At 33.2% G+C, this 20,187-nt stretch overlaps 2 protein-coding genes across 7 annotated transcripts in view; one reads left to right on the top strand and one right to left on the bottom strand.

The window, feature by feature from the left end:
- The window catches only part of LOC106465650 (rhotekin-2-like), a 159,864-nt gene that overhangs the window by 58,377 nt on the left and 81,300 nt on the right, over nt 1-20,187 (top strand). For all 3 annotated transcript variants that reach the window (XR_002612031.1, XM_022393589.1, XM_022393590.1), the window contains exons 5-6: nt 11,575-11,728; nt 17,910-17,935. Coding sequence is in view for 2 of the 3 variants with exons in the window: in XM_022393589.1 (XP_022249297.1) it covers nt 11,575-11,728; nt 17,910-17,935 (180 nt within the window). In the remaining variant the exon portion in view is untranslated. The remainder of the gene's footprint in view (nt 1-11,574; nt 11,729-17,909; nt 17,936-20,187) is intronic.
- Nucleotides 1-20,187, bottom strand: part of LOC111087326 — a 106,699-nt gene that overhangs the window by 4,049 nt on the left and 82,463 nt on the right. Inside the window, exons 3-5 of one of the 4 annotated variants that reach the window (XR_002612032.1) lie at nt 16,940-17,171; nt 10,804-10,912; nt 529-644 (exon numbers count right to left, since the gene is read on the bottom strand). The gene's annotated coding sequence lies outside the window, so the exon portion shown is untranslated. Of the gene's footprint in view, nt 1-528; nt 645-10,803; nt 10,913-11,683; nt 11,755-16,939; nt 17,172-20,187 lie in introns of those variants that run through there. The other 3 variants (XR_002612033.1, XR_002612034.1, XR_002612035.1) reach the window with 3 other exon arrangements.

Here is a 20,187-nt window from a genome sequence, read left to right on the forward strand (position 1 = left end):
AAGGAAGGGGCAGTGTTACGACAGCAGAAGTCACATGACACTGGGGGTGTGTGCGAGCAGTTTCTCGAATGAACGTGAATCTCCTAGTTTGTTCAGGATGCCCTCTTTTTTTAGTATATAAGCCTGACAAATAAAAGAAGAGATAGAGATGCAGATAGATTGAAGATAGAGATAACTGAGTCAAGCGAAGTAAAGTGTGTGATTTATAGTGTGTGTTATAAAAGTTGTTAAGTGTTTTACAAAGTTGTATCGAGAAAGAATAAACTAGTTTTAATTAAGAAAGGACTTGTATCGCTGAAGTTCCTCGGAAAGACTTTATACCGGAAGTTATCAAACAAGCAGATACGTAACATTATTTAATAAGATTTTGAAAATAACTCTCTAAAACATCATGACATGCTCTATTTAGCCTGCCTGCAGTGAAAAGGTTATATCAGATTCCTTTTGAAATGCAAGAAGTACATGTATTTGTTATTTATGTTTTCAACACACAGAAATACTTTGTTGAACTGTCCAATTAAAACTTACTTTAGAAAAATAAAAATTCAAGACTGGACTTGCAGTACTTCAACATGATTTGTTAGTTGTTCAAAATATGTGTCATAATCAGGAACTAGAATCCCATTGAATCTTGATCTTCAATTCTGTAAAATATTTGCAATAATAACTTAGAATGACTTGGTAATTTTTGTATTGTATAAGTAGCTTAAACACAATCAGTATATCCCACCAAAAATGGCAGTTCACTCTGCCTGATGTATAAAACCCATTTGAAGTAACTTGAACAAAATAAGTGAACACTAAAACTTGTTTATTTCAGTAATTTAGTTGAGAGTAGGTGCCTAAAATAGTATATAGGTCATGGATTCAGCTTCTGTTCTTCTTAGTTGAGAAAATTTCTAATAATTATATTGAACAGTATGCCATTTCTAACATTTTGTATCTAGTGGAATGCTTTAGCACGACATTTACTGTAAATAACATTTAGTTTGTACAAAGAATTTCAACTTTGTTCTATAAGCTACTTAATTAACATTTGTTCTTAAATATTTAATATTTTTGTGTTTGAAATTAATATATTTTTGGTGAAAGAATAAAGCTTGCCAATTCTGGCTGTATAACTTTATACAGGCTCAGTTGAATTGGCCAAGTTTGTAACCCTCAAATTGACCTTTATAGTTTCCATACTATAACTTCTAATATGTTTTGTGTACCATCACAAAATTTTGGAAACTTTCAGTAATCATTAAAAACTATTTGTTGACAAAAAATTTGAAATGTTAGTGAAGAATTTTTGGTAAAAATTTCTCTATGAATATATGGAGTCAAAGTGTTGACTGCTTTAAGATTAAAAAATACTATTCTCCACCTGAAAAGTTTCAAGAATTTGTGTAATCTCTAAAACCCCCTAAATGAATATCAAACGTAAGTTTTTTCAGTAAAACTATATTTTATCTGTTATTTTCTCTACCCTAACCTCATAACCACCAAAAAATTGAAATAAATCTAAATTTCCCTTTTTTTCTTTCTAGAATGACTTCATATTGTCAGGTGAAACTACATTTGTTTATCCTAAATAGCTTTAAACTCGGAAGTGTACATCTGTTTCTACTTAAATTTTATTTTTTCATTGCTTTGAACCATGTATAACTAATATTTGCACCATAAAATTAGTAAATTACTTGGCAAATGTGTAGCTTACATTACCCTATCAAATTACATAAAGCACAGGCTACTAAGGAGTTGCTCGCAAGTGTACCTCGTGAAAAAGTTTTATTATTATTATTCATCTTTATTTTGCCTAATATAACCTACGGAGTTTCTAATTTTTACATTTTAGTCACTTTCATAATAATAAATAAAGAATACACAAGAAAAACAATAAATATAGTACTTACCTGGGTCTCTCTAATTTTTACTATCGACTGTCTATGAAACTTAACCCTACTTTTTTATACTAATGGTACTACTGCACTAAATAATTTTTTTTAACTGAATAAAGCACCAAAGAACACAGAATAACAACATGCAAAAAAGCAGACCATTGTCTTATAACCATCACAATTATTCTTGCTTTCTAACAATGCAACAACAGCTGTTAGAAATTCAGCTAAGCTCATCATTGTATTTCCCATGGGAATAAAGTGTGAACTGGAAACAACATAATATAATATGTCATTTGATAGATTAAAACCTTGGCTTTCTGTTGGTTATAGATAATGTAGTATTGAATGTCAGAGAGAACTATTGGCAATTTCTGAAAGAGAGGATGTGACAAGTGGGTTTGGCAAGAGGGGGTCTGACTTTCTATTTTGAAGGCTATAGAAAGTAAGCTTTGTCTGAGCGATGACAACATTATGAGTAATTAAAAGTTTGTACTTCTGTAGATTAAACCAATGGTTGCCACATGTTACTCACCTCTAATCTGGAATCTATGTTTAGTGGGGGTTTTATTGTGTTATTGTAAAAGGATTCTTTAATTTTTCTTATCTTCCAAAATTTATTTGTCAATGATTCTCATTTTTTCCCAGTTTATTTTTGATTCCAGTTGAAATGGTGTGTTCTGCAATGGCAGAATTTTGTGTTTTCATGAGTCTTTATGTTATGTTATTCTTGTTGTGGGGATAGAGAATAAAAAAAGAGTGGTATTGAAGCCAAACAGTAGTTGTATATATTGTTATATTTCAAATTTATTTTTATGTTCAGAAATACAGTAATTGGTATACCTACCCATATGCACATGCATTATGGCCAGATTTAGCAAATTTTTTACATTATAATATTTCGTGTGTTAGCAGTGCACCTTAAAGTTTACCTCCTGGCAGCACTCTATTTAGTGAAATAAAAACCTTACCCTTCTATAGTGTACTTCATTTTTTTTTAAGAATTTTAATGCCAAACTTATTAAATCTGTTTGAGGTTATGTACTAGTTTAACCAAAGTAATACTTTCTGCAGTAGGATTTAGTCAAGAGGATCATCTACAGTCTCACAAAAAATGTCATTGTATTCATCATTACTTTAAGAATTTTTTTCTTTAGTGTGTTAAATGTAACAAAAATACTTCTGGGTTCTGGTTGCATTTTTTTTGTTTCTATATAATGATGGGAAGCCAACAACAGAACCTCAGATTCACCATTCAGCATGCTAAACCAAACATGAGGAAGCCTTGCGAGGTTTCACATGACACTGTCGTCTCTCAGTAGATGACCATTCACTGTTTGATGGTACCTTACCACTAAAAAAAAATAACTTTTTTGTTTATCGTTAACTCTTCACATTTGTTTGTCATTCCAAGCACTTGCCAAAATAAATTATTTGTTCTCATATGGTAACTTACTTCGACTCACATTTTGTTACAGTGGAGCACGGGAGTCCTTAACACTTTCCAGTTCCAAGCCACTGTGATTTTGAACCATGGCGTTATCCTCCTGTATGTGATAGTGATATACGATACAAAAATAATGAATCTATTCAGATGAGAGTAGAGCAGTGGTATTCTGCTGGTGTATATGACAAGATGTCTACCAGTCTGATGCTCCATCTCTGAATGGGTTTATCCGAGGGGATGTTGTCACTTAGAAGTGCGCAGTCAAAATTGCAGTTCACCCCTTTAATTGGGATTCATCATCCTACCCCCACATGGATGTTGGTTTCCAGTGGCTGAGTTTTGGATTCAGAGCATGACCAATCAATATAAGTCCTCACTTATGTATTACTGGTATCTCTATTCCCTCACTCAGTTAGCCTCATGTTCATTGCTAATGTGTTGTGGGTTGCTATGGTTCTGCTGGTATGGTCATTATTCTTCCCCACATGGATGTTGATTCCCAGTGGCTAGGTTTTGGATACAGTTAACTTGCTGTATATGGTCTGTTGGCTCCTTGCCACTCAACACCTTGGGACACATCATTTTACTCTCACCCACATTACTGTCTCCCAAGGGATTGAGATTCCAATATCATGTGGTTCGAATCCCTATCCAAACATTCTTCTCTCCCTTTTGGATGTACTCCTCTTTTTCTGTACATGTTTGCAACACCTCTTTCAGCACTGGACATAGAGTACACCTAGTATAGATGTAGTGTGGTTTCCCATGTAGGGTCCTCTAGTGTGAGGATCTCCACTTTAAAAGGGTGCTTCTTTTCTTTTCCTCACACCAGTCCCTCTACCTATTTAATGTTGGGTCCTGGCTGTATCTGTGAGGGGAGGTAGTTACCATATCAGAAGTTATAATTTTCTTATACTGAAAATGTATTTCTGATTGTTACTTACCTCTTCTCACGATTTGATAAAACAAACTTCATAGTCATGTGTACCCACTTTGTGGGAAGAGGGTTATTGTCATTATAATTCATGTTATATAATATTATAACATTCTCAATCAAAGGTGCCTCTACTGGATGTTTTCTGCTCAGATGAACTGCACTTGCTATACTCAATAAAATACAAGGGGCTTCTCCTGGATGTTTTGCCCAGGCTAACTGCAATTGTTGCTCATAAAAAATCTTTTTATGCAAGTTGCTTCCACTGGATGTTTTCTGTCTGGATGGACTGCACTTGTTGATTTCTAAATGTATTACGCTCAAGATAAAAAATGATAACACAAACTTCATAGTCATGTGTACCCACTCTGTGAGAAGAGGGTTATTGTCATTATAATTCATGTTATATAATATTATAGCATGCTCAATCAAAGGTGCCTCTACTGGATGTTTTCTGCCCAGATGAACTGCACTTGCTATACTCAATAAAATACAAGGGGCTTTTCCTGAATATTTTTGCCCAAGCTGACTGCAATTGTTGCTCATAAAAAAAAAAAAATTATGCAAGGTGCTTCCACTGGATGTTTTCTGCCTGGATGGACTGCACTTGACATGTTCAATAATATCACAAGGCACTTCCCCCAGATGTTTTTTGCCTGGGTGGAATGCACTTGTTGATCTCTAAATGTATTACGTTCAAGATAGGAAAAAAAAAAAGATCAATCTTATGCAAGGTGCTTCCACTGGATGTTTTCTGCCCAGAAGGACCACACTTGACATAATCTAACATATACCAAGGTGCTTACCCTGGATGTTTTGCCGAGGCTGACCACACCTGGCTATCTTAATATAAATTCACAGTGCTTCTCTTGGATATTTTTTGCCTGGGCAGAATGCACTTGTTGATTTTACAATTGTATGCAAGGCACTTCCACTGTTGTTTTTGACCAGATGGATCACACATGGCATAATCTGATGTATCCCAATGTCTTTTCCCTGGATGTTTTTTGCTCTGGCAGACTGCACTTGGCCTATTTGTATACATTTACTGTCCTTTAGCTCTAGCCACATATTCTTATATCTGATTCCAGGTGCCTTCTTCAAATCTGACTGTGATTTTGTTATGTGCTCACCATTGTTACATATGTGGACTTCTTACGTATTACCTTTTGTCCACCAGTGGAATCTGTATTACATGACATGGTGCCTGTGTGTCTTTGTTCATTACTGTTTCAAAAGTAGTGCTATACCCCACAGGTGTGCCTCCTTTTATAATTGTGACACACATGTTCTTTCACAGTGGTTGTTCTTCGCTTGTTTGATTACTTTTGTGCCTTCACTGGCTCCTCCACTTTTGCAATGTGGGATTCTAGCTTTGGGTGAGAAGAGGGTTTCAGAAGTTAACATTTTCTAACACTGAAAATGTATTTGTGATAGGTACTTACCTTTTCTTACCCACTTCATGCACTTCCTCCCCACTGATTTTCTGGTGTTTCTGGTTTGTATGTGCCAATTCTCAAAAGTGAGGAATGTGCTGCAATGGTAGAGTGAGCTACCTGCACTAGTATAGGTGGCACAGTATGATTGTTGGAGGGTAGTCACATGATCAGCACAGGAATAGAAAAGACTGATGCACTGTTGAAAATTTTAGCAATGCTTAGAGGGCATATCAAGGTCGAGATAGCTTTGGGTGAGAGGAGGAAAGTACCTATTGGAAATACATTTTCAATGTTAGTAAATGTTAACCTTAAGAAGTTGAGATCAACTCGTCTTTACTGCTGGGTGTTAATTTGGCAGGGCTGTTTGTTAAATGTAATGAAATATAGTTTTGTGCAAGCATTTGACATTACCTGCAGTATATAGTCAAAGTCTTCTGAATATAATTATCGTGGTTATGTTTGGCTATTAAAATAAGAGCACGTAATATAATGATGATTAATCACCAAAATAGCTGAAAACTATATGTGGTGTTAACAAGGTATAGTATTACAAGGATGTAATACATTGCTTTATACAATGTTATCTGGTTTGAATTCCATAAAAGTACTTGAATGTATGATGAAGTTAAACCAAGCTTGGGCTTTGTTATTGTTTCTTTTCTTTTTTTTGCTCTGTCTTAATTATAATATGTTTGGAATAAGACACCATGCAAGTGTACTGGTTGGGTCTTATCTTGTATAAGATCAAAGGTGCATATATGTCGAATGAGGGCATTTTTTCACATAATTACTGGATACCCGTTTTGATGCCCATGCCTAGTAAAATTGAAAGTAATATTTCGGTTAAACATTCATACACATATGGTGTAACAAAACCTGATGACCTGTAAAAAATCTTTTGCTGTAGGGACAGGGTTCCTCTGACTGGGAAGGAAAAGAAGAAAGAGTAAAAAGAATGTAAAAGACTCACATACACACTTTGGTAGCATCTTAGACCTGATATAAAAAAACTGTGCCTTTCACACATTTGAAGATAATTGAAGGAAATACCGTATCATGCATCACAGGGCCTGAAGAACTGATAGGCCTAAACTCTCTTTCAGTGGGACGTTTTACAACTGACTGATATCTAAGCTGTAAAACAAATTGATTTTGGTGATATCAACTCTTTTTCTGAAAAGAAAGCTCAGACAGATTTTACATTAACATACCATTAAATGATTCCTTTTTCTTGCATTGTTTTGGTTTTTTAAAAAAAAAACTTGCTTTAAATTGTCATTGCTGCACAAAAAATACAAAGAAATAAAAAGATGACAGATTGGTTAATAATAATAATAAAGGGATTGAAGATAAGGTTAGAGATGATAGGGGTGAAGGTGGGGTGGGAAAGAGGCATAGGTAAAAACAGTAGGATTAGATTTGGAAAAGTAAACTTTTGAAAGAGATATAAATTTTACCAAAACCTTGGCTGATAGTAAGGCATATGGGGGTGGCACCAGGGCCCAAAAGTTTTCTGGTGGACCCTGTAAAAGGAAGGGATGCATATTACAGTTTTATTTGCATTCTCTTGTCCAGTGCCAGAGTAGGAAGTCTCAGGTCCCAGGTGCAAGGACATCTTGGGAGTCCTCATTATGAAAGGAAACCAATATTCTACTTCTCACATTACTTTTTCTTTGTTTTGAAGAAGTTCTCTGTGTGAACTCTGAACTAATGATCATCCTAGCTCCATGATCCAGGTTTAATCCTAGCCATATTGGTTTCAAGGTGGTTGGCAGCTGTTCTGTGGACCATCAGAGCTGTGTATTGTTTCTAGATCTGGCACTTACTCATCTGACTCATTCTGAACAGTCATATAAGTATTCTCATCTCTTCCCTCTTCATCCTGAGGGGCAAGATGGAATACGACAGTGCTTTCATACCTCCTCTTCTGACTGTTGGTCAAGCTTGTTTATCTTAGGTTCATAGGTCATATACACGGGCAACTAATCAACATGTACAGTGTGCTTGCACACTTACTTTAATGCTGTATCTCATACTTCAAAGGATCAATTCTTCGAATCACAAGATGAGGTCCAGTTCAGCCAGAGTCAATTAGCTTTCATGCTGATGGAACTTAACAAAGCCACACCCAAATCTCCACTTTGGTAAATCCATTCTATCACTGTTTTAATTTAGGATCTTTACTGATGTATGACAGTCTTTCTTAGCTGTTGAAGAACAAAATGTGCACACAAACTAATGCTAGTTTTGCCCACTTCACATTTTCATCTGGACTTTTGGGGATATCCATCCTAGGTAAAGGCCCATACATCACATCTACTAGAAGAAAAAAAAAAAGATCTAGTCCAAACATTAGCATTTTCAGCATATTTTGTCAGTTGTGTGATGCACCATCATGATGTAGGATAAGTGTTCATCCCAACTGGTTGGGTCATGGTTAAAAAGCGTAGCAAGTATGCACTTGACAGTGTGTATCACCATTTCCACTAACTTTTCAGACTGGGGGTGATAAGGGGAAGTTTACAACTTCACCAATCCAACACTTTACAAAACTTTGAGTACAATCGGTTGTTAGCTTTCTGATCCAAGTAGGTCATCTTCTTTTTGGTGCTCTGAATTGAGCTGTCCAGTGCTCTGCCAGTGCATCAGCAACAGACTGTGCAGACATATCATTCAATGGATAAGCTTTGGCCCAGTTTTTAGAATAGTTGATGACCACAAGTACATATAGGTGGCCTTTTTCTGTTTCTGAATGACTCCAACCAGAGTTGGAATTGATCTACTCTGGCTGGCATTAGTCTGGGGTTCCTGTACAGACCTATCCCCATGTGGACTTAAATTCATCAGACACCAAACCACCACAATGATTCAAAGTTTGTGTTTCTTTCACATTGAGATTGGTCTTTGAGGAGAATACAATCAGCCATTCTGAGTGAACCAGGTTCTGGTAGTTCTCCTTCCCATATCTGTGGTAGCAATGAGAAAGAAGTCATGACCTTTGTATCATTGGCAGAAGTTTCTCATCCAGTAAAGGACTACTCCTAGACATGACAGCTTTCTCAGACAACCATATTACCTTGGTGACCAACTCTTGTCTATCTTGTTCATAAGTCATTTGAGTTATGAAAAATTCCATTTCTTCAAACATGAAGCTTTTTGAAACTTATTAACACAAGAATGTAAGTAAATGGCAATATGCTAAGCAGCTAATAGCAAGCTCTACAATAACGATATGCTATTGTCATAACATCAAAATTTCTCTCACCTCTCTACTCTGTGGTATATTCAGGTGAAATGAATTAACTGTAGAACTACACTGGATAGGTCCACTTAATAAGTGAAAATTCATTCAAGATATTGATTATGGAGGAATGCTAGAACTTTTACTTAACCGAGTCAGTATTAAGTAGAATAATGACACAAGGGTAAAACAAAATGAACAATCTTTTTTAAATGTGAAACAAAAATACATTGTGTGGATTTGTGGTTCACTTCTGTTGGACTGTCACATCTACTGAAAGTTCCAATGTTAAAAACATTTACAACAGTGGTTACAAATTACTGGTCCATAGGGAGATTTCAGTAAGACTACAAAATAGTTGATTAGAATATGTGTGTTTTAAAATACAACTACTGAAGTATATTGTATCTCACGTGATAATGCCAGGTAAACCTGGTGAAATGTTGTAAACAAAGTAAAGTTTTATCCTCTACAACTGATAAAACTTTGTGTGAAAGTTCTTTCTAATATTTAAGTCTGGAAAATAGGAATATTACAGATTTCATTTCACCAAAGGTAAAATTGGAAACATAAACTGTGATACAGAGGACTATTATATTCTTTGATTCACTGTACCATCTGCTGTGGACTGCTGGTTTGACTATTCAATGATCATCAGCACAGTGTGTGTCAGAAAACCAAAGAAATGCAGTAGGACTTTTTATAATGGTGGTGTATATTAATATTTATGGATTTTTAAGTATTTTCTTTTTTAACTCACCACTTAGTAACTTAAAAAAATCTGTAACAGCATTATCCAACAGTTGGAATTTTTTATTGTTTCTAAATATTAAACATTGCAGTTTCTATGCATGTATATTTTCATGAACGAAGTTTAGAATTAAAAAAATAACTTAAGTAATTATAAATGATTGTGCTTGAAGTTAGAAGAGAAGGTTTTCTTTTTCTGGCTCATCATGTTTTTTGTCATGTGATAAAATTTTTCCAGTCACAAGTTTTAGTCAATTTTATATCTTAATTCTAAATATATTTCAACAATTTTAACTCAAAAAATATTTTAGAATCAACATTTTTCCATTTTCTGACATTATTGTAATTCATGAAGAAAGACAAAAAAGCTCATATTTTCATTATTGCACAGCTGCAAGGACTTTTGCTTGTAAACAAAACAACCCACTTATTGATTTATTTAAAAATTTTCTCCCCATCCCGAAGAATGAATGTTTTTGCTATTAACCTATCACCCCTTGAGAATATATTATTTTTGATAATTTCTATAAATGTGCCTTTGATTTTCTTTCATTTGTGTATTGGGAAAATATTTGTGTGTTAAATTGTATGCTTGGTACAAGAATATTACATACAGTATGAAAGAAGTTACATAACTTTGAAATTGTGTAAGGATTAATAAAAGTATTTCATTGATGTTTGGTTCTTTGTTTAAATATGGTATTTTTACTTTTTAATAGATATAGCATAGTCTTATTTAGTTGCAATGTTTGTAAACAAAACTTTTTTCTTTTTATTATGTTCACCAAATAAAACTGTCATTAAATCTGATAACTCTAGTTATGTTTATTGTTTAGTGAGTTTGGTAGGCAACTGCAAGATATTTTGAGGATTCAGATTTTTTCAGTCGATTAGCAAATAACACTGATTGTCTGTCTCTGTTGCTGTTTACTGAGTGGCATTGTCCACAACTTCCCACCTCTTGCCAGTCTCTAATCCCTTCCCTTTATCTGTTCTCATGCACCTCTTCAAGGCCTTTCTTGTCAATGGGCTCTTACATGCCCCCCCCCCCCAATTTGGGCTCTTTGTCTATTTTTCCTTGAATTGTTTGTACTTAAAAAAATACTTACGACTTAGATGCCTCTTATACTCTATCGTAAAGACCAGTTGATGTTATCCTGTGACACTTCCTTTCTTATAAAGACTTGGGCTGTCCGGTATGGTGATTAGTTTTCCTTCCTACATAAATAAATTGGTTAACTGGTTACATAATATTTCCAATTATAGTTGTGATATGTTTTAAATGTAAATAAAAGCATTATTATCCTTATCAGTAACAGACTGTTGTGAAACATGTTTTTGTCATTTTTCAATTTATTTGATTTACAGAAGATCATTATAGAATTAATGCATATTTTAATAACAAGCATGATGGCAACTGAATTGTCTATTTAGTCAACATTAGCAAGGCATTCAATAAATAATAAATGTCCAAATTTTCTTTAAAAATAATTTGTAATATTTTTTTAACAAAACATTTGCAACTGACAACCTTCAGAAGAGGTCCATTATGTAAAACCAAAGGTAATTTAAAAATTACTTAGAAAGCCAAAACTATGTTCATATCATGTTAGAATAATGCAGTTGTTGAAAAGGTTAGGAAGATAGCACACTCCTGAATTTTTTTTTATCTCGTTTGGGGGAGTGTAAATGGCATGAATTAATTAATTAATTACCAAATACCACTAATCACTGTTGTTTGTTTTTCTTTTTTAAGTTAGTGTTAACTTTGTTATATTAAATGAATGTTCCTAGTAGTGTAATATGATTAAATTTAGGGATTTGAAAGTTATTTACACTTCATTGAAAATTATAAATTTGATCTTGTTTTGTTTTTATAGCAATCAGATTTCTTCTGACTTTGAGGTTAGGTTAGAGGTGTATAGTCATATGCTTCACAATGATTTGAGTATTGCAAGCACCCCATGCAAGATTAAGAGGAAGATAACCAGATCTATCAGTCGAACTGTAGGTAGAAAGCTAGCAATTTCTTTGGTAAGTTTCTTTGTGTCCACTTGAATCTATGAGAAAAAAAAGTCTTTCTTTAGTTGTATTGACAGCAAATCACTTTTGGCACTTATTTGTAATTTTTTTTAAATTAAGCTTTTCAGGTTCAAAGATTGAATATTTATTTTCAAGACTTCAGATGTATTTGAGCATAAATATCCCTAATGTTTATGTTATATTGGAACAACTACAAGGTAGCTTCAAACTTGATTCAATAACATGCAAATTTCAAACTAATGTCACTTTCTACACATCATGTTTACATCATAATTTTCTTCTCGTTTATCAGATGGTAACCTTCAGTATTTTCAGATTTCTTTTAATAGTAATAAATGTTACAGAATCAAGCTGATTATAATGGTAACCGTATGAATATGAGTAGGCAAATGAGTACATACCCCAACCTTTTTACAGTTACATTCAAAATTAGAATTATTATCAATGTATGTCAATGAACTTAGCATCAAACATAGTTAATAAATCATGTTTTAATATTATAAAAGTTTTAATATCTTAAGTTCTAAAGTATTTATATAAATTCTTAACCTTCACTTTTCTTTTTCAAGTGACACTTGTTTGCTTCAAATTGTCCAATTTAGATATTTTTTCCACCTCTATTTAAACTTCTGAGACTTAATGCAAATTACAAACTTATAGATATTATTAAGACATAATCTAATTTTATAGTCTCCAATCATTTTGACTTGTAGAGATGTTAAACAGAAAATCAAATCCATGTGCCATATCCTGTCACTTACTGTCTTTAAAAAAATTTAAATAATTCTCACTGATGTTTGTTAACTTGTTATTTATAACCAATAGAAAAAGACAGTTTTAATTTACTGAGTTACCTTATAGGCTTCGCCATTCGTCGAAAGCTTTTGAATTATTAGATCTACAGATTCAAAGTTACTATTGCCAAGTTCTCCTCAACCAATTAAAGGAAATATTTTAATGCATGTATTCCTTAGTTAGAAAGCCAATTAAATTATAATAGTTATAGAACATTTTATTCTTTGGGAATATTATTATTTTGTTTTTAATTGGTTATTTGAAATAAATAAATAATTAAGTAAAATATTAACAATAATCCTACCAAAAATTAGGGTTAAATTTTTTTCAAGTATTTGACTGCAAAAAAGTACAAGTCCCATATATAATTACCAAATTGCTTGTTTTTTACATAAATTTTTATTTTATGTTATAAAAGTAACTAAATATAACAACAAGATAATTAAAAATTGTTAATTTAAGAAGATGAATAGGGATTGTCAAAAAAGTACAGAAACAAGTTGAATCAAAATGCAAATATTATATTTTCAAGCCTACAACTAGGGACTCTAAAAAAAAAGTAAACAAACTAGACTGGAAATAGTGTCTACATTATTTTCTCAAGCTACAAATCCCTATTTTGACTCCATATCTACAGTACTTATTAACTTTAGTGGAGTCATAATAGAGATTTATAGAAAATCCAGCCAGTTTTGCTGTAGGCTTGTAAACCAAAAATAATAATAAAAATAAGATATGCACTTAAAATTTCAGCAAAGTACAAAAATCAGTAGAATAAATTACCATTCACAAGTTTAGAGAAATCTACTATGGTAATCATTTACTGTTAGAAAACTCATTGAAACTACTAAGAGCCTAAGTACAACAGTGAACTTAAGAAACACTGGAGAAGTGATGAATTCTCAATGTGGCAGTTTCCAATTAATGTGCTATAAGTTGCACAAATGATTTTCCAATTAATGCACATTAGTAAAACACCGAAGTTTTTCAGTGATGGATAATGAAGGACTTGGAGAAATACTTCAGGGGAAAAAAACAAAGGCACATGAATTAATTTTAAAACTACTCTATGACATACTCAATACTACCATTTTTTCTGTAGCAGCTTGTAAAACTGTAATCAATAATAATAAGGCTGGAAACAATGTTATAAATATACACATTGTTTACTCTAATAAAACAAAGAGTTTCTTATTAGTATATAATGTACCATTTCCAACTAGTATAATGGTGCTTAAATGAGTTGTACATTTCTGCAATGCTTGAATGGCTTCAAAAAGCTTATGTTGGTGGTGAAGAAGAATTTAAATTTTAGACAGTGGAAATTCCAGCTTTCAATAATGAACTTAAAAATAGCCCTACAAGTTTTGCAGGTGTTTGTTTAGTAGCAGTAAAATAACTGATAAAATCTCTCCTTCTCTTTGAAGAATCAACATAAGAAATAGTCCAATGACCTATGCAGGAGTTTTTTTAGTAAGTTTGCCCAGGTTTGGATATAATATTCATAGCCATTTTTTCAGTATGCTTGTGAAACACTAATAATAATGTGAAGAACAAATGGATGAATTTTGTCTAACAATTGCAAAATCAACTTTTTGCTATTATCAGTATTTTAGCAGCCTTAGCCATTGTGATAGAAGGTCTTGAGTGTTGTTTCAAGAACAAGTCTGCTTTTTAAGAGGGTTTTTGCCTGTATGTTCTATTAATTTTTTGAAATTCCTGGGTTCACTATTATGGTTCATGATTAGAAACTTATTAGGCTAAATAAAGAAACCTGAATGAAAAAATAATTTCTCAGCTAGGTATTTACGTGAGCTGTATGCACATTACATAATTCATTATATTACTTTATCAGAACTTGAAGTATTTCTTTGCTGAGCATTTATTGCTTGGTTCCATTATGTAGCTGGGAGTTTGAGCACCCACCCATTCGTCTGGCATTCCTTCCCCACATTCTCGAGGTGGGGATGAAGATGAGGATGGCTTTGACCACTTGTTTCCTCTTCCTGGTTATGCCCTAGGAATCTTTTTCTATTGAAGAAAGTTTTCTGATTTCCCTCACATTATAGAGACTTTATATCTCAAGTATTTTCTGTTCTCTCTCTTGTTCCTCTTCATATGGCACTTCCAGTTTCCACCTTCATAACCCTAAGAAATATTGTTTTCCCTCTTCTCTTTCACATACTTCTTTTTGAGACCAACTTCATTCCTCCAATATTATGGCATACAGTCATTCTGACTTCCCCTTTCTGGAGTCACAGACTTTGGAATCTCTCTTGCCTATGCGGGACAGACCCTTTGGGTCAGTTTCACTCTACAGTTCCAAATTATCTGGACTTCACCTAATCCTTCTATCAATGTTTCATTAGCTTTCCTTTCTACACATCATGTCGGATGATTTTATCAGCAATTCCTATTCCCTTCTCCTTTCTACTATGGCTCATACTACTTTGTCTCTTTCCCTGCTCATTCAAATCATTTGTTGTTGGGTAGGTATACCCTTCTTTCCCTTGTTTGTCTTCCTTTTTACGAGATCACTGCTTTGCCTCTTTTCTTCACTCTTCAGTTTTTGGGGGTATTCCAGATTCAATTGAATCTCGAGCAAGACTGCTAGGCTAGTTGGTGACTGCTTAGCAGAATCAAATTTGGTGGAGGCACATTTGTTGAGGTATGTGCATTTTTGGGAACAACTCTGTGAAGACAGATGAATTACTATTCTTCTCACTCATGGACTCTTCCTACAATTATCCTCACCTCCCCCTCTCAGATCATACCCAGTTCACTTTCCCTTTCCTTCAGACCCTATCTATCTTCAATGTCTGGAAGATGCAGTGTTGGATTTTAGGCATAAACAGGCATCATTGTAAGTCTCAAAAAGACTGGCGACTGGTTATCAAACTTTCCTCCCTGAATCAATTCCTGGTTGTCCCTTATTTTCATATGGAAAATTTATTTTTTTTCAGGTGGGCCTTTTCACCAGGACAATGGATAACCAAAGTCGACCTCTCAGACATGTTCCTTCATATTCCCATTGCAAGTTTGTCTGACGTTTCCTTCAATTCATTCATCTGGATCGCAATTTCTAGTTCCATGCTCTTTCTTTTGGAATTGTGTTTTTTCCACTACATCTTAAACAGAGTGGTCAGGGCTTTCGCTCACCATCTGCATGGACTGGGTCTGCAATTTCAGCATTACATGAATGGCTTCTCCTGTCTCACTTGCAAATGGAGCCCTCCCTTCACACATCCATTGTTCTGCGAGAGGCTGCTTTTTTGGGTTGGCTTGTTAAGATTTCCAAATTCTTTGTAACCCCCACCCACTATATCATTCACTTTATTTGTCAACTCCCTTTTCAGCTGGGCCCAACCTTCTCCTATCTTACTGTAGGCACTGGAGCTTTCTGTCATCAAGATGCAAGCCTCTCGTACCCAATCCATATGAGAGATTCTATCACTTTTGGAGACCATGGCTTCACTGGAGCTGTTTATATTACTAGGTTGTGCTCATATGTGCCTCTTCCAATGATTCTTACACGACCAGTGGAACCACTCAATGAACCTTTAAACTCAGTGATTTTCCTGCCCCCTCCTCTTCTCAAGAGCCTTTCATAGTGGCTGGACTGCTCCAATACCACTATTGGTATGCCTCTACTTCCACCTAAACCAAACTTACACTTTTTCATCGATGCTTCTATCTTGGTATGGAGAGCGTATCTGAATGACATCATTACATCAGGCACTTTGACCCAGAGTAAATTCTCTCATGGGGACTCCTCTCATCAATACCTTTGCCACTCCTCTCAATTACAAGCTTCCTTCTTTTGGTCTCCTGTCCCCCATCCTTCAGCCAGGAATGGTTGCATCTTTTCCTGTATGCTTACCTACTTCTCCTTCTGTTACCCTGGGCCCTGGCCTTAATTTTTGACATTCTAAGATAGAAGAATGGTCTAAGTGTGGATTATTAAACTATTTAAATCAAAAATTTTCCAAAGAGATATAACTTATCCTTCAAACATGTAATTCTCACATTGTGAAATATTTATTCTAATTAAAAGAAATTACTTAATCTGCATGTACCAATAATGTTTTAAAATATTTGTTTTCTGTCAAAAAGTATTATAATTTTAATTTGTTATTCCTTGAAATTATTGTATATTTGTTTTTTTTTCTACATAATAGTTCACAGTGAATTATAAAATGATGATATGTACAAACAGATATGTAAAATTTTAATTAGATACTCATTTTACAACTGTACAATATATTTCATTTCAAAAAGTCATCCAAATAAAACTGTGTGATAACTTATACAACAAATATGTAATTGCTTACTTTCTATACTGATTTTAATTTTGAAATTTATAAATGACTTAAAATAAAAAACTGATGGTAATTACACTTCACTTACTTAATTTAGTTCACACCATGGTACATGGTCTGTTGCCACAATAAAACATATTCTGTTCTTTTGGGTCATGTGTGTCCTATGAGGGTGATGGTCAAAATCACTATTCGATCAAATAAGAGTGTAGTCCAAGAGTTGGTAGTGGGTTCTAATGATTATCTGCCTTCCCCCTAGTCTACCAGATGGAAATGAGGGACAGCCATGCATATCATTTTCATATCTTTGCATGAAAAATCTGCAACAAAGCTTTTTTCAGAGGATCAAAATGTTTCACTGTTGAACATGGATACATTAAATTAGCAAGTTTGCAGGCAAAAACATCCAGTTACCAATACATCCACAGACAGCTCTGAATGTGACCTAGATTTTCTCTCCATTATTAATATAATACTTTTGTGTGTACTGCAAGCTGTAAGTAAAGAATATTGAGGAATAAGAATTATTGTTTTAATAAAATTATTGGATAGATCACTGTTTTACATTTGGCTGGTGGGTTTCAGTTCTAAGTGGGGAAGGATATGCTTGTGCACTCTATTATACCCTATGCATTTAAAAGTACTTTTAAGGTTAGAAAGTTTAATGATAATATTAACTGGTTGTGATCAGACACATCAGAGGAACCATTAAGTGTTTTATTATTACCTTGTTTAAAGCCAGAGTCAGAACACTAAATCTTGTGACAATTTTTGGCAGTTGAACTTCCATAAATTGCTCCATAGAAATTGTACAGCAACAACAAAAGAAAGTTTAAACCTTTATGGTCAACATTAATTCAAGCTTATAAGACATCAGTTTCTTATAATTTTAGCTGTTTTTATTTTTAACTAATGAAGTGTTAAATTTAAAGAAGTTTTGTAAGATGTGTTCATAGACTATTTTTTAACTTGATATTTTTAGTCTGCATTGTGTTTTGTAAGAGTATTCTTAAAGTCTTATTTTAGTCTGTTTTAAGTATATTTTTTTTAATTTTCAGAATGATAAACGTACTAATGGAGAAAAGTAAGTAAATTCCTATCTTTTTTAGATGAATAGATTGTAAGTATTAAATGTTTTATTTGAAATTAAAACCTTCCATAATTTGCAGGAAGTTGAAGTATGGAAAAAATACACAAAAACTGGGATTATCAATAGACACACACAAACATATATATGTATGTGTGTGTGTGTATATAAAAATAAATAAATATATATATATATAGAGAGAGAGAGATATATCAACACTTTTTAAATTTTGGTTACTTGAGAGTCTTTTTTTTTTCCTTTCCTTTTATAAGAAATTTGGACAGATAAAAACAGTTATCATTTGATTGTTATTAATCGATTTTATAATAGGTAAACTGATACCTGATTATCAAGTAATTAATTAACACATACCTAGCAAAAACTTATCAGCATGTTATATTTTTCAGGATCTTAACTAAACCCAAATTTCTTTGCAATAACTGAATAATAAGATTATTATAAATAATTGTTTAAGCTCTAGTGGGTAGCAATCAGGTGAAAGATGTAATTTAAAATAAACTGCCAGGTGATGAACTAGTGGTTAGAAATTTTCTTTTTTTGGTCTGTGCACTTGGTTCCCAGTTTTATTTTTGGGCCATTATTTTTCATAGGTTTCTGGTGTGTTATGTGTTAGTCCTTTTGGATGAGGCTGAATTACTTAATCCTTTTTTATCAGTAATTCTCCAGATTTTGCAATTGATGAGAGCATTGTGTTGATAACATGTTCAACTGATATGTTGATTTTCATTAGGAAGACAACTTTGTTCTTTCAAAATTGTTCTAGGTTTCAGCTTATTTCAAACTTATATGAATCCGTACGTCAGTAGAAGATTTAATGGGTAATAATTCTGTTTATTTTCAGAAGGTTGCTTTACATTGTTTAAATTGTTTTATATTTACATAAGTGATTTTGAAAGGTCATTTTGACATTACATAAAATTTGAATTAAAATTGTTCTCCATATCATATAAGTGTTGTGTAATATTTTTGGAATAAATCTCCTGATTGAACACAAAGATTATGACATTACCATGAGCACATAAAGCTGATGCACACACTGACACATAAATATTTCAACTTCAAGTTGGATTACTCTTAATTCAAAAAAGAAGCATACATTTCCTGTCTTTACAACAGAATAATGAAAGTTTGCCACAGTCTAACTCTTACAGCTAAACTAAAGCATATCATAACTTTTGAGAAGCCCATCCCCAGTGGCACAGTAATATGTCTGCTGACTTATAATGCTAGAAACTGGGTTTTGATACCTGTGGTGAGCTTTGTGCTTAACTATGTACAAGACTCATTGGATCTCACAAAACAAATCTCCAGAACCATACACATTTCTAAAGAAACCAAACCAGGAGCACACTTTAGATTATTCAACAGTAAATTCCATATTCAAATTGCATCTCAGTTGTAAAAGGTAGAAGAACGAAACTTGTGAATACCAACCATGACATACCTTTTCAATGCAAAGACAGCCACCAGTAGTGTTATATGTATATATGAAGTATAATAAATAATGACTCAGACAAACCCATAGCTGATAACTTACCAACATACTAAAAACCAATAGTAAGAACTATTTAAACTTATATTCCATCTTTGTGAAACACGGGGTATGAATTCTGTTGTTTTAATGACTCTCACAAATACATGGACACTCACTTAAACTTGTATTCCATCTCCATGAAATACAGAGCATGAACTTTTATTTTAACCCAATGACCACTGGCTACTAACTGTCTGAGTAGCTAATTCCAGTCTTGTTATATTTTGTTCCAACAATAAAACTAGTGGAAGAAATTGTTTGAAACTTCATAAGAACTTTCATAAATGCACGTAGTTTAAGGAACATAAAGCATGTTACTTTTGATAAATTTAGTTTTTTTTTGCATCATGATCTTTAATATCTTGGAAAATTACATTAGGAAATGGTATTTATAAGAAATGACTACGATATTTGTATTTGTTCCAGATTTGAACTTATTATTTTTTATGTTTTGTGCATTATTTTAAAATACCCAAAAATTTTTATTGTTCATAAAATGCAAGTTTTATCTATCTTTAATTTTTTTAATAATCACGTACTCTCCTTATGGTTTCAAGTAACGTACAAGACCCAAAAATAATATTTCTAAGTAAACCTAAACAATAAATGAGTATTTTTATTTTTCACTAGCATTTCATGTTTATATACACCTGGAAAAAAGTTAAGCACCCCCAAATATTTTTCAGGATTGCTT

Source organism: Limulus polyphemus, unplaced genomic scaffold (assembly GCF_000517525.1).
Source record: "Limulus polyphemus unplaced genomic scaffold, Limulus_polyphemus-2.1.2 Scaffold2013, whole genome shotgun sequence".
Taxonomy (NCBI): Eukaryota; Metazoa; Arthropoda; class Merostomata; order Xiphosura; family Limulidae; genus Limulus; species Limulus polyphemus.